This window comes from Berghia stephanieae, chromosome 2 (assembly GCF_034508935.2).
Source record: "Berghia stephanieae isolate SIO BIC M18660-M18661 chromosome 2, UCSD_Bste_1.3, whole genome shotgun sequence".
NCBI lineage: Eukaryota > Metazoa > Mollusca > Gastropoda > Nudibranchia > Aeolidiidae > Berghia > Berghia stephanieae.
Window position 1 is genome coordinate 67,983,595 of NC_088361.1, and position 15,066 is coordinate 67,998,660.

At 36.5% G+C, this 15,066-nt stretch overlaps 1 protein-coding gene across 4 annotated transcripts in view; it reads right to left on the bottom strand.

The window, feature by feature from the left end:
- LOC144965395 (polypeptide N-acetylgalactosaminyltransferase 13-like) overlaps positions 1-15,066 on the bottom strand; it is a 74,402-nt gene that overhangs the window by 51,970 nt on the left and 7,366 nt on the right. For all 4 annotated transcript variants that reach the window (XM_078900696.1, XM_078900695.1, XM_078900694.1 and 1 more), the window contains exon 3: positions 745-913. In XM_078900696.1, coding sequence (XP_078756822.1) covers positions 745-913 — 169 coding nt within the window. The remainder of the gene's footprint in view (positions 1-744; positions 914-15,066) is intronic.

Genomic DNA, 15,066 nt, shown 5'->3' on the forward strand with positions numbered 1-15,066 from the left:
ATGACAGAAAAACGTCGCTACACAAAACACTTTCCATTGCCAAATGACTGACCAAGCATGCATGATTATCACATTAAGGAATTTAACATGCCGCGAAATGGCAAACATAAAACGAAAAAAAAAAAATAATATAATAATAACCTATTTAAAATTTAGTTATAAATAAAGGCCTATGGCACAATATGGTTTGCTGACATACAATATAATTTAAGTATCAAATTGACCCGTTTATGCCTGAGGAAACAAGGCGAATTCATCGAAATAAAATATGTAGTTGATTCGATTCGATTGAAATATTTCAAAATAATGATATCAGACTATTTGAAAAAATAATCGGTACAAGGTCTACCACCAAATAAACCCCGAGATAATGAGTATTAATTCAGACACTAACCTAATAATTCAATGCTCAAATGATTTTGATAAGACACTCACAATACAGAATCAAATTCAGTTATCATGCTACAGACGTGTAAAAAAATATTCAGAACGTGACGCCCAAGCTCTTTTCTTCAGTCTAATAGAGGTACACTCTCTGAAACTTTCCAATGGTTAAAAAAAAAGCTAACAAAACAATAATAAAAAGATTAGCCGATCCGATGACCAAATACAAAAAAAAAACAAACAAAAAAAATAATAATAAAACAACAAACAAAAAAACCCCCCAATAAACAAAGAAAAAACAATGAATTAAAAAACAAAAACAAAACTATAATCGAGGTAGTCAATCACAGCAATATTTACCTTTAGGGAAGATCTTGTTGAAAAATCCACTCTTGGACTTGTCGGCCACGTGCTTAACGACCGTTTCTTGACCGTTATTGTTACATCTAGGCCCGTTGGTACAGTCTGTGAAGTACATGAGGACGAATACATCCAGCATGATCCACACCATGGACGTAGCAATTACCACCTACAAGATGCAAAAGGGGTAAAAGAGTTGCTAAATTCTCAGACGAAAAAAACAAACAAACAAACAAACAAAAAAAAAAACAAAAACCCAAAAAATTCAAACAAAAACAAATTAAAATAAAAGAAATCTTATAATAGATAATAGAAGTTTAAGACGCTCATGCCCAGCGTTTAGGTGATTTCAACGCCGAAGAAATAGAAAATTAATGGTCACTTAGTAGATACACGAATTTATTGCCCGCAACAATTTTAAGTCACAAGATCCTGCGATTATGCATGAAAAAAGCATGATGATTATTCGTAGAAACGTAAATCCCGGTCTCACACTTAAGCCTGCATGAAATCTCCCTCAAAAGAGAGACACTCTATTCTCACATATACACGCGCGCGCACACACACACACACATACACAATCACACACACCTGACGGCCATCCTTGTAGAAAGTCTCAAACCAGATTTTGGACAAAAATCAATTGACTTGACAGAAAGCCACAATAATATGAATAAAAACAATAATCTATTTTTTAAAAAAAGTATTTATAAACAACATTCTTTACTTGATTTATCAAATAGTAAATATAAGTCTGAGTATACATTATCATGAAACGGAAAAAATATACAATATAAAAGGAAACCATACCCGGCCATGTGCTGTAAATATTTTTAAAAAATATGATGAAGATAACGTGAAAATAGAACAATCTCCAAAATAAATAAATAAAACAATTGAAATGAATTCTTTCCAATATTTTTGGTCCATCATAAGAAGGGTCATACATTTATTGATAATTATAAGGAAACAAATGAGAATGACAAAAACTAGAGGTCCCTAAATGAGCCAATAAGATGGAGAGAAAGATAACGTGAGTCATTGTGACTCATATAATATAAAGGAACAACACAAAACAAACGTTTCGGCCTTTAGCAAAACTGAGAATGACAAAACTGAGCAACACACTTGCATGATGGGAATGAGAAGCCAGGACCAGGTCATTGTTATAAATTAAACATCTAAGCCATTCAAACTCAATTGGACATGAAGCAATATCTGGGGATTACTTTGCCGCCCGTAAAATCCTCCCTATTTTTCCCCTCCGCTATTTTAATCAACTTGAAATCATCCATACTTTGGTATTCTTGCTAAAACTTAAACCCGAATAATAATAGTAATAAGTTTCAAAATAATAATTTAAAATAAAACTCCCAACAATTTGTCGATTATGAATACCGTATGTGAAAATTCATGTTTGTATACCGAGGCGATGGAGTTGAAATGAGTAGTGTACAATTTAAATGATAAAATTTTAGTCATAGCTCCCAAGTAAACTATCTATAGTAAATGATGAGCTGGAAATATTTTTAATTTCAAGAATGCCACACGGATGTGAATATTCTCTAGACTAGGAGCTACAAGGGTTTACATATATTATGCGGCTATGTGGTCTAGTGGTATGACACTCGCCTCAGGAAGGTCCTGGGATCGAGTCTCGCTCCGAGCGGCGCAAAGTTGAGACCTTGGAAAAAGCTCTTTACTCACATTCTCTAAATGTACATAAGCCGTTAATAGCATTGCCTCTGTAGGAAAAAAACATGGTGAATTGCCTAACAGACATCAAGTCTCGTCCTACATATAAAGTGTCGCTGTTGACTAGGGACTCAGTGTAAAGCCTTTTGAGCACGTTTAGTGGATGTTGCGCAATATAAATACTCAAGTAAAAACAAAACAAAATAAGTTAAGGACCAATGAGCACCCTTGGGTCACATGTGCTCAGATACGAGAAAGACCAAAGAGGAACAAAGTTGAAGATCATCGGCTGCTTTCAAAAATGTGAGGCGATTCAAATTCTGATAGTATTAAATGTGGGCAAAAAACATTTTTTTAAAAATCTGCCGACCTCTAACCTAATGTCACCAGCCATTGCTTTGACGAAACCAGGTCGTCTCACTCTAGCATTAAAAAAAAAAAAGCTTTCAGCCAAATGAATGGGACGAATGGTTCACGAATATGAAACACCGACACCCCCACCCCCCTACAATTGTCAAATATTTCGTCCAAATCAACATAATAAATAATAATAAGGAAAAAAAAAAGAAACCAGAATATTTAAAAAGGAAAAAAACAAAAAACAACAAAACAAAAAACAAAAAACAAACAAACAAAAACAAAGAAAAAATAAACAAAAACAAAGAAAAAACAACCAAAACATTTTTAATACGAAACAAAAACAAGCAAACCTCTATGAAAACGACCAGGAATTTTTACTCCTCTTAATCCAATACACATTGCAATAATGTAAACACTTTGGATTCCAGACAGCATCCGCGCAAATATGACACTAAATTAAAATGATCAAAATGGATCTTGTGATAACGGCCTGACGGCTTGACCAAGACTCTTCATTGAACGAAAATCACGAGGATTAATAAATGATTCGAATCACTTTTGGAGGAGGAGGAAGAGGAGGAGGAAGAGGAGAAGAAGAAGAAGAAGAAGAAGAAGAAGAAGAAGAAGAAGAAGAAGAAGAAGAAGAAGAAGAAGAAGAAGAAGAAGAAGAAGAAGAAGAAGAAGAAGAAGAAGAAGAAGAAGACGTAGTAGTGTATAATGGAAACTGCATTATTACAGTTCGTTTCAAAACTCAGCGCGCGCGCTTTCCTCAATTTCATATCGACCGTCTGGCAGATTTTTGTGAACACTTTGCACGCGGTTTTAGCTATTAATAAAAACATCGTGAATCTAAAATATGAAATCTGCACCTCCATCGGATATTGTGCAATCGCAAATTCCTTTGATGTTGGCGCTGTTTCCATTCAACCACATCCGAATAACATAATTTTACCCTAATGACAAATAACATAACACTGTGCTCGTTATTTTCATTGGTAGAGCACAGTACCTCTCAAAATGATAGTATTATATGATCCAATAAAACGGCAGCCTGATGACTATGTTTTTATCTACCTTTTCTAAATTTTAAGTGTAACAAGGAGTTTCATAGTCATAATTTTATAGCAAAAAGATCCTCTAACATTACAAACAAATCCCAAATCTGATCGTGAGTTAAGGAATCAATGGGTTGGTACATATCTGAATGTCATTCTTTCCCGCTGTGCTCATGATTCATAATATTGATTAAGGAATATTAAATGAACCAGGTGGCAGGATTGGGACTGCCATCGGCCATATATTAGAAAGGGACGTTAAGCTTACCGTATAAGATCCGTGTTCGAAAAGAAATGTTTACATCGGCATTGATTTATTTTTAATTTTAATTTTTTTTTTTGGTTTATTTTTGACAGGAAGATAGGTATGCAGCGCACAAAACAAGCGTCAATCAGAGTCCGAGGAGTTTAAATAAATGACAGTCATTGGCCGGATGCAACCAAGTCCTTCATTTTGCCAATATTCTTATTCAGCCGCAATAAATAATCCTAAAATTTAGCAAGGCATAAATTATCTACTTCTTGCAAAGCATCCCGGGCAATTTGAAGGTCTTGTTTTCCAGTGCGATTTTTTTCATTTTATTTGCCCACATAAATTCAATGGGATTCAGGTGAGATTGGTAAGGTGGCAGTGGAAGACTGGTGTGTCCAAACTGCAGAAAAGCCTTGTGATTGTTGATCTTTCTCTTGATTGCAAACCTCAATTGGACAGAAGCTCCAGTTGAAGAAGAGTTGTCAAAAGAGACATTTTCCGTTTGCAACAAATACCTTAATCTTTGTTTATGTGTTCGATGAGGTGGGAATTTTATTTTCTTGGCCAGTATGAGGGTCTATTAAGTGAAGGAAGGAAAGTGTGCTCTATCCATTCATTGAATGTAGCAGTGGCGAAAAGTGGGGGCATATAAGGCAAACACTGTTTGAAGATTATGTGTCACAAACATAATCATCTTGGCCTGCGGCTTGTCTGTGTTTTTATCTCCTATCCATACGTCTGTACATCGTATCGCAAATTACCAATCGAAGAAAAGATGTACACAAACCAAACATGTTGTAGACGCTTCCAAACCTGAACACCAAGCTCGTGAATGGCGACGGTAACATAACTTAGACCACCCAATGCTGTGCCACAATAATATATCATTTGGTACCGTTACTAGTCTAACGACCCACTCCATTCTTATTCCTTCCGCATAATAATGAGTGACGAAGGATGTAAACAGAGTGTATGAACATTGCTTGCCCTTTTCCCATATACCAATGGCCTTTCGGGTCTGAACGAGTTAGGGAAATAGTGAAGACAATAAATAGGTAATCTCCCCGGCTCTGAAGGCTCCGGACGGCTTCGATTACTGTTACCAGTTGGTCATAAGTACATTGACCATTGACAAAACGATTATTGTTACCGATCGATAAATAGTACATTGACCATTGACATAACCATTATATTCATTTATTTAATCTTTTGGACAGTACCTAAATTTTTACTCAACCGATATATCGATTAGGAGTCCCGATGCTCAATTGGTGGACCACTCGCCCGTCGACTATACCCACCTGCAATTGGCTAGATAGGTCGAATAGATCCGGATGCCCTAAGGGCTGTCCGAAGCTTTCCAGGGGCCGGCGGCCTTCCAAAAGCTCCTCGTGCTAAGTGAAACCTGTCAAATATTCCCTCACCTAAGCCTAAGAAAAAAATAAGACCTAGTACCTTTAACTAACCCTAATAGAAAAAAAAAAAAACACCCTAGCACCTTTACCAAGACTTATGGCTAGCCCTAATAGAAATAAAAAATCCTCCGACCTCTATCTAACCCTAATTGAAAAATAAAAAAACAACAAACAAACCTAAGACTGCTTTCAATACTTCACAAAACAAAATGGCGACGGAAAACCCAAACAATGGTCGTATTAGGAAAGTTTAAACTTTCACTAATCTGTCAAGGTTTGTTCTATACAGTTTTTAAAATTCTACTGTACATTGACAAATTGAATAAATAAAAAAGATCCTGGGTGAAAATACAAATTGAGAGAAATGCAAACACGAAGAGCCTTCGGAAGGCCTCCCCTCCGGACGGCTTCTGGAAAGCTTCGGACAGGTCTGAGGTCCTCCGGATGGCTTAAGAATGCTTTAGATGACCTCCGGACAGCTCCTAACGGCAATTAGTAGGACTGCATGAGACTGCTAATAAAGACAAGGCTACCCTTAAGAGTACCAGAGACAAGGTGAGGGGGAGGTAGGGGGCGGGGGTGAGCTGACACAGATAGTGACCTCATTAGCCCGCGATGGAAGTCAATGGTTTTTATCTGGTTAGCTATCGACAACAAAAACAGCAAAAATAACAATAATAATAATAATAATAATAATAATAATAATAATAATAATAATAATAATAATAATAATAATAATAATAGAATTAAATAAACACAGAAATAATAAATAATAATAGCACAGTGCACGAGAATCATTCCACTAACCACTAAGTTCGTGACATTAAACCCAACATTTACGCAAAAGAAAATCATTGGAACAACAAATTAAAATTAATGTCAACAGAAATCTACTCGGCTCATTCTCATTCACTCAACGTGTCTTAGTGACCTTTAAAACACCTAGGGTGACTATACAAGAAATAATAGTGGGACTGGCAGTAAATATCATTATCACCATGATCATTACTACAGTGGAATCGTTATAAAGTAAATAACGCCGGAGCAGAATGATTGTTTGACATGCAAGGTTAACTTTTAATCCATTATCAGTGGATAAAGAACAGAGAATGTGTGACCAAAAAGAGAAGTTGACTTTATGCGAATTCTCACTGTCTCATTATTATTACTATTATTATCATTATTCATAGCTATTATTATTATTATTATTATTATTATTATTATTATTATTATTATTATTATTATTATTATCATTATTCATAGCTATTATTATTATTATTATTATTATTATTATTATTATTATCATTATTCATAGCTATTATTATTATTATTATTATTATTATTATTATTATCATTATTCATAGCTATTATTATTATTATTATTATTATTATTATTATTATTATTATTTTTATTAATAATAATAATAATAACAATAATAATAATAATTATTATTATCATTATTATTAATACAACAACAAAATGATGCTTATCGATCGACAAAAGTGGTTATTAACCCGATTTAATTATGACTGATAGAAGGAGGAGGAAGAGGGAAGGAAAATATGGCGATGAAGAAGAAAAGAATATTGCTGATGACGACCCGTTTCTTCTTCGTTTCATAACAATGCTGAAAGCATGAAAAGAATGTCTGACGGAATGTCTATAGCATGAACCAATAAATAAATAAACAAATAAATAAAATAAAATAAAATAAAAGAAATGCTTGCATCATGAAAAATAATGACCAAAATGGATCGCAATATGAACTTATGAAAAAAAAAAAAAGTAAAATTTTTATTCGACTGTAATCAGATCTCGCCCTTAAACTTATCAGGAAACATTAGTCATATAAAAAAAAAAAACGCGAACGCCAAAGGCAAGGAACAGTTAGGAAATACTACACAGTTAGCTGTCAAAGACTGCGCAGTTGAAAAAAAAAAGCCCCTCACACATAGAATTAAAACTGGGCAAAGAGATACAAGGAATAAGGAGGAACATATCTGGTATAAAACGAGTTGAAATTCCATACAAATTTCTACAACAATCAATCTTAGCGTCTCGGGTTTAAACCTGGATTCAACCCCACCTCCTCCCCCAATTAGCTGTGAGTGTGAGGGAGGAGGAATAGTTTACGGCTCTTGCAACACATTTATGTCATATCCGCGCCAGTAAAAAGGAAGACAATGGGATAGCAAAAAGTTCTAGAATTACAATCGAGGGTTCGTGGGTTGCTAAGCATTAACCAATCGGAATATTCCATGTATTTAGCCATTATATCCAGACTCTTGTTTAATTTCCTGTAGCATACACACAAACATCCCTTACCCCCATTGAGTGGGATAAATCACTATACTCCCATAGTACGGGCACTTAATCAATATTCAGCACATAATATAACTATTTGAAAATCACGTTAGTTATAGCCTAATTCGTTGAAACTAGTTTAATAAACATTTCAATCATTCCATTTTTGACTTGATGATTTTTAAAAAATCCCTGTCACAGACCGATAACCATGAACCAAAGCTCGTGTGAACTTTACAATAGGGTTCAACAGTCGCGACGTCACTCCCCTTGTAATGACGCATAGTAACTTGTTCTAAACTATCCGAACAATGGCGAACACCATTATCTCCATCACCAAGCTGCAGGTTGCTGGGCGGACGTGACATCAGCCTATTGAATCCTATTATGAGACATACGAAGTAAGTACTAATTTTGAACAACCAGCGTATTAAAAAAAAAAAAAGAATTAACTTGACAAATGGATGTGCTATTGAGCTGCTCATTTCTTGAATTTCTTTTATTTTCTTCTTCGGCATGTCGCGTACAACTCGCTTCACTTCCACTGTTATATTTACAGACGCGTCTGAGAGTAATGACCAATGAAGATAGCCAGACATATTGTGTATAATCAACAGACGTCATAAAAAAAAAAAAGAATACGAAAATGTTAGTAATGCACATAAACATGTGAAAACAAAAGTAAAATAAATAAAACATTGGTAAAAGTAAAGAAAACATATGTTCAAAAACAAAAGAACCCGGCTCCCCCCCCCCCCCCCCCCCCCCCCCCCCCCCCCCCCCCCTCCAAATAAAAAAGCAAACAAAACCAAACAATAAATCAGTAAAAGGAATTAGTAGCTTACTATGTATACATAATATACATCGTCATTCATGTCGATGGCGTGGTCGAATGGTTAAGACGTCTGTCCCAGAGGGCTTGAACTCGGTGCTGCGGGTTCGATTTTCGACTGCCCCACTTTTTATTTTTTCTATTATCATTATTTACTGTCCTTGACCTATAGCCGAAAATCAATTATCATCTCTTTTCTTTTTTGAACATTAATTAATAGAAAAATATCCTTACAACAGTTTACAGATTTTGCCGCTTCCTCAAAGTAAGAAGACAATCATTTTTGTATTATAATAGTGAGCCCTGTAGTCGTTTGTGTAAAGGGTATAGAGGGTTGGTGACAAAACACAACACTGAGGGGCTCACATGTTTAATGTCTTTAGAATAGAAAAGGTGTTATTTAATGTTACATACTGAACTCTGTTAAAAATACCAAATTTCAATCTACGATACAGTTGCTCATATATAAACCTAAAAGCTTTTTTATCATAATATGTGGTTGAACTGTCTTGAATGCAGAACAGAAGTCAATAAAAATGAGCCGTGCATATGATCTTTTTTTTCCAAGGTGGTTTATGATGTTATTTAAATATACAATATAGCCTCCTCTACACACCTAAATACAGGGAATATTCCGATTGGTTAATGCTTAGCAACGCACGAACCTTCAATATCAGTCTCAGATGATGTAAATATTTAGGGCAATGACGATTAACCCTCTCCGTCACTCCATACAATAATAGAATGACAATGACAATCCAAACCCCAAATCACATTATAGCGCCATTCACCCTTTCCGACAAACAACGAATAATTACAACATTGACACTTGTCAATAACTAACATGTTGTCACCTATAACCGCGACATCAAATTCGACCAGACGTGTGTCACTTATAGTCTGGTAGGTAGTGTAAATTCAGAGCTGTAAGAAATTAAAATTGATTTTATGTCAGCAGTGCGTGCGGTTTGCATAAACACGCAAAATAACCTCATTGCTTGCAAACTTAATAAGTCAAAAGATTACACGAAACCCACTTATAAACAGCGAGCAGTGTTTTCACTTACTCTATGCCTAACGGTCGTGCTTAGTGCTCATAAATATAAAACAAGTCTATTAAAATAAAATGTAAAAGGAATTAAAATTTTTTTCTGGTGGGTAACCCTGCCGTTTTTGGGAAAATACTGAAAATGATCGGTAAGGAGGGAGTTAAGGATAAACAGAGACGCTAATTTAAAATTTCAGACACCACTCGGGGGAATTTCAATGCCGAAAGAGGAATTTCCGCATAAAAGAAAAGGGAATCATGATTGTGTTTGGTATTGTGTTTACATATCGTTAAGTTCTAAGTACATAACTAATTGAAATGCAATCACGATACCAAATACCACCCCAGAGTCCCTTTATTTTAAAAGACGTAAAGCTCCAAAACCTAATGGTGGTAGTTGTATGAGTGGTGGTGCTGATGATAAAACATGGGTGGTGGTTTTAGTAGTAATAGTAGTTATAATGATGGAGTGGTGGTGACTGTAATAGTAATGGTAATGATGATGTGGTGGTGGCTGTAATAGCATCGGAAGTAATGATGATGTGGTAGTAACGACGATTGTAAAGTAGTTGTGATATGATGTTGATGTGGTGGAGGTAGTAGTCGTAGTCGTAGTAGTAGTAGTAGTAGTAGTAGTCGTAGTAGTAGTAGTAGTAGTAGTAGTAGTAGTAGTAGTAGTAGTAGTAGTAGTAGTAGTATAGTAGTCGTAGAAGCAGTAGTAGTGGTAGTAGTATAGTAGTCGTAGAAGTAGTAGTAGTAGTAGTAGTAGTAGTAGTAGTAGTAGTAAATATGTAGTAGTAGTAGTAGTAGTATGTAGTAGAGTAGTATTAGTAGTAGTAGTTTAGTAGTAGTAGTAGTAGTAGTAGTAGTAGTAGTAGTAGTAGTAGTAGTTAGTAAGTAGTAGTAGTAGTATAGTAGTAGTAGTAGTAGTAGTAGTAGTAGTAGTAGTAGTAGTAGTAGTAGTAGTTAGTAGTAGTGTAGTAGTAGTAGTAGTAGTAGTAGTAGTAGTAGTAGTAGTAGTAGTATGTAGTGTGTAGTAGTAGTAGTGTAGTATGTATGATGTGTAGTAGTATGTTAGTAGTATGTAGTGATATAGTGTGTTAGTATGTAGTGTTAGTAGTGATGATGTTGTGTATGGTTGCGCGTATAGTGGTAGTGATGATGATGTGATTGTGGTTGTTGTAGCGTATGGTAGTGATGATGAGTGATGTGGTAGATTGTGGTAGTATCTGTGAATCGGATGTAAATTTGTGATTGTAGTATAGTGGTTGATGATTGTGTGTAGCGGTGGTTGGGGTATCCTTGACGAAAATTTTTGCTACAAACTGGATTTTCCCCCTGTGAAACTGGAGTTTTGGCATCACTGGATAAATCATTACCCTCATCACTCAAAAGTGTTATACAGTTGAATGGCTAACTATTAAAGTAAACATATTCGAAGAACAGACATTAAAAAATATAAAAACAAAAAAAAACAATGAAAACCCCCCCCCCCCCCCCAACCCCAAAAAAACCAACAAACAAATAACAAAAAACAAACCACAAACAAACCAAAAAAAAATAAAAATCCTTAATTTAAAGCATAGCGGTCGATCAACTTTTCAAAGAGCTAGAATGGGACACCCTAATGTGCACTACCATCAAGAGCCAAAATGACAGTATGTCTGGATTATCACTAAATAAAATCTAGATCTAGAGCCATACTGTTACTGTTTTACTTTGTTGTCAAAAAAAAATCATAATCCTGGAACATGCAAGAGTTATAGTTATATCCAGGCATGTTAGCAGTTCAATTTTTGCTCCTCTTTTTCTCCAGATTGCCTACTTCATCAAATTTCATCGGGACAATTGGCCACAATGGCTTAAAGGAAGAGAATATCATTCTAACAGACACAAATGTACCGGAACTTAAACCAAAGGGCACAAAGTACATTTAGAACCAATTGAATGCCACAAAAATGCAATCTATTTACTTTTAAGAAAAATATAATATACTTTCTGTCAAATCAACTTCCTCAACAGAGAAAAGAAAAGAAATTTTAAAAATAATAAAATAAAATGGAGCTTAGACAATTTTAATTATGAAATTTATATTAAGTAGAAAGCACCTTTAGTCAAAAGTAAGTGCTGAACCGGAACTAGCATATGTTTCAAATCCTGTTCAAAACCTTGTTAAAAATACACCCGTAAAAAGTTAAGGGAATTATTTTTTCTTATAAATTTTGAAGAATCAAAGATTGTGAAATAGCTATTCAAAACAGAATGAAAGAAATTGCATAATCTTTCATGTACTATTCTTTTAATTGTTCTAAACAACATTCCACAATACACATTCCTAATAATACAAATTCTGTACCAACAGTTTACTCCATATCATAATCATTCTAAACTCTCAATCTGTTTTGCCAACCAATAGCTTGATGGTCAGTTTCAGATGAATGCTTCTAAAATCAATTGAAAAATTGCCTTCATGGACAGGAACGATATTATTATTATAAATATGAAAATTGTGGGAGTAACTATACACATCTACTGACTCTCTGACTACTGCTGTTTTTGAATCTCATGACAAACTAAGTCATTTTAATTCTAGTACCATTAAAAATGAAGATGATGAAACGGTCTCAAAAAGTGTTTAATAAATATATTAGCTGTGATTACAAGTGAACACAACAAAGATAAGAACCAATTCAATCAGAATACGATTTCCATATAAAAAATATCCAAAAACACTAAAACGAAGCATTAATGACGATTTTGGAAAAAAAAGAAAAGCGCATCTACATTTCCATCTGCTGATGACCTATCAACAGCCCCCAATTGAAAAATAATAACGAAAAATTGCAACCTTGTCCTTTAAGTGACAAAACAATACTGCACAAATCAACTTATAATAGCTCATATGTAGTTACATTCCAAACTTGCCCAACCGCAATACCATTAAGCACTTGTTAAGAGTATCACAAAAAAACAACAAAATCCCCATAAAAACCAGGGCTGGCGAGTCGGAGTCGGAGTCGGTTGTTTGAGGGTGGAGTCGGTTTTAGAAGTCCAGACTCCGACTCCTTACCACTTTCAGACATTGCATTTTTATGGGTGTGTCTTTTTTACGAAACCTGCCGAAACCCGACTATTCCCGACAAAGTTATGGGAAGTAGGTGGCAGTGGGGAGTGAACCTAGAACTCAGGGAAGTGTGCACCATTGGGGAGTGAACCTGGGACTGGGTTTCGGCGGGTTTCGTAAAAAAGAACTAGTGCTTTTTTACGAAACCCGCCCATATCCAGCAAAGTTATGGGAAGTAGACAACTGTGGGGAGTGAACCCGAGACTCAGGGAAGTGTACACCAGTCGGGAGTGAACCTGAGACTAAGGTTATCGGCCGGTTTCGTAAAAAAGAATTAGTGCTGAACCTGACAATATCCAGCAAAGTTATGGGAGTTTGGCAACAGTGGGGGGTGATCCTGGGAGTCAGGGAATTGCACACCAGGAGATGGATAACTGTGGGTATCCGAGCCAAACTATAGGAGTTTGGTACCAGAGGAGAAAGAACCTGACACTATAGAAGGTGGGCGCCAGTGGGGAGTGAACCTGGGATTCAGGGAATTACACACCAGTGGGGATTTAACCTGGGAATATGTAAAAAAGGATATCAGTGGGAAATAAACCTGGGACTAAAGGAGATGGATACCATTGAAATTTGAAGCCCGGTATGAGAGTTTGGTACCAGAGGAGAATGAACCTGACACTATAGGAGGTGGGCGCCAGTGGGGAGTGAACCTGGGACTATGTAAACAGGATATCAGTGGGAAATAAACCTGGGACTAAAGGGAGACGGATACCATTGAAAGTTGAAGCCGGATATGAGAACTTGGTACCAGAGGAGAATGAACCTGACACTATAGGGGGTGGGCGCCAGTGGGGAGTGAACCTGGGACTATGTAAAAAGGATATCAGTAGGAAATAAATCTGGGACTAAAGGGAGATGGATACCATTGGGAGTTGAAGCCGGATTTGGGAGTTGGGTACCAGGGGAGAGAGAAACCTGACACTATAGGAGGCGGGCGCCAGTGGGGAGTGAACCTGGGACTATGTAAAAAGGATATCAGTGGGAAATAAACCTGGGCCTAAAGGGAGATGAATACCATTGAAAGTTGAAGCCGGATATGAGAGCTTGGTACCAGAGGAGAATGAACCTGACACTATAGGGGGTGGGCGCCAGTGGGGAGTGAACCTGGGACTATGTAAACAGGATATCAGTGGGAAATAAACCTTGGACTAAAGGGACATGGATAACATTGAAAATTGAAGCCGAATACGAAAGTATGGTACCAGAGGAGAATGAACCTGACACAATAGGAGGTGGGCGCCAGTGGAGAGTGAACCTGGGACTCAGGGAATGCACACCAGTGGGGAGTTAACCTGGGAATATGTATAAAGGATATCAGTAGGAAATAAATCTGGGACTAAAGGGAGATGGATACCATTGGGAGTTGAAGCCGGATTTATTTCCCACTGATATCCTTTTTTAGATATTCACAGGTTAACTCCCCACTGGTGTGCAATTCCCTGATTCCCAGGTTCACTCCCCACTGGTGCCCACCTTCTATAGTGTCAGGTTCATTCTCCTCTGGTACTCAACTCCCATATCCAACCATCAACTTTCTATGGTATCCATCTCCCTTTAGTCCCAGGTTTATTTCCCACTGATATCCTTTTTACACAGTCCCAGGTTCACTCCCCACTGGTGTACACCGCCCTGATTCCCAGGATCACCCCCCACTCAGAGATGCCAACTTTGAATTTCGCTCACAGGAGTTTCAGCCACCACTCGTAGGAATTTCAACGCCGAAAGAGGAATTTCCGCGCACAAAAAAAAAAAAAAAGGAATTGGAACGATATTTGGCATTGTGCTTACATATTGTATAGTTCTAAATAGATAACTGATTAGAATTACAGTGTATATTATGATACATAAACACATTGCAAATTACAATCCCAAAGTTTCCTTATTTCAAATGAAGTAAAGCGCCAAAACCTAACGGTAGAGATTGTAGTACTGGTGGTAGTGAGGATGATGTGGTGTTGGTGGTTGTAGTAATAGTGGTAGAGATGATGAAGATGTGAGTGGTTGATGTTGTAGTTGTAGTGGTAGTGATGATGATATGGTGGTGGTGGTGGTTGAGGTAGTAGTGGTAGTGATGATGATAAGGTGGTGGTGCTGGTTGAAGTAGTAGTTGTAGTGATGATGTGGTGGTGGTATAGTGGTTGTAGTAGTTGTGGTCGTGATGATAATGATGTGGTGGTGGTAGTGGGTGGTGGTGGTGGTTGTAGTACAAATGGTAGTGATGATGATGTGGTA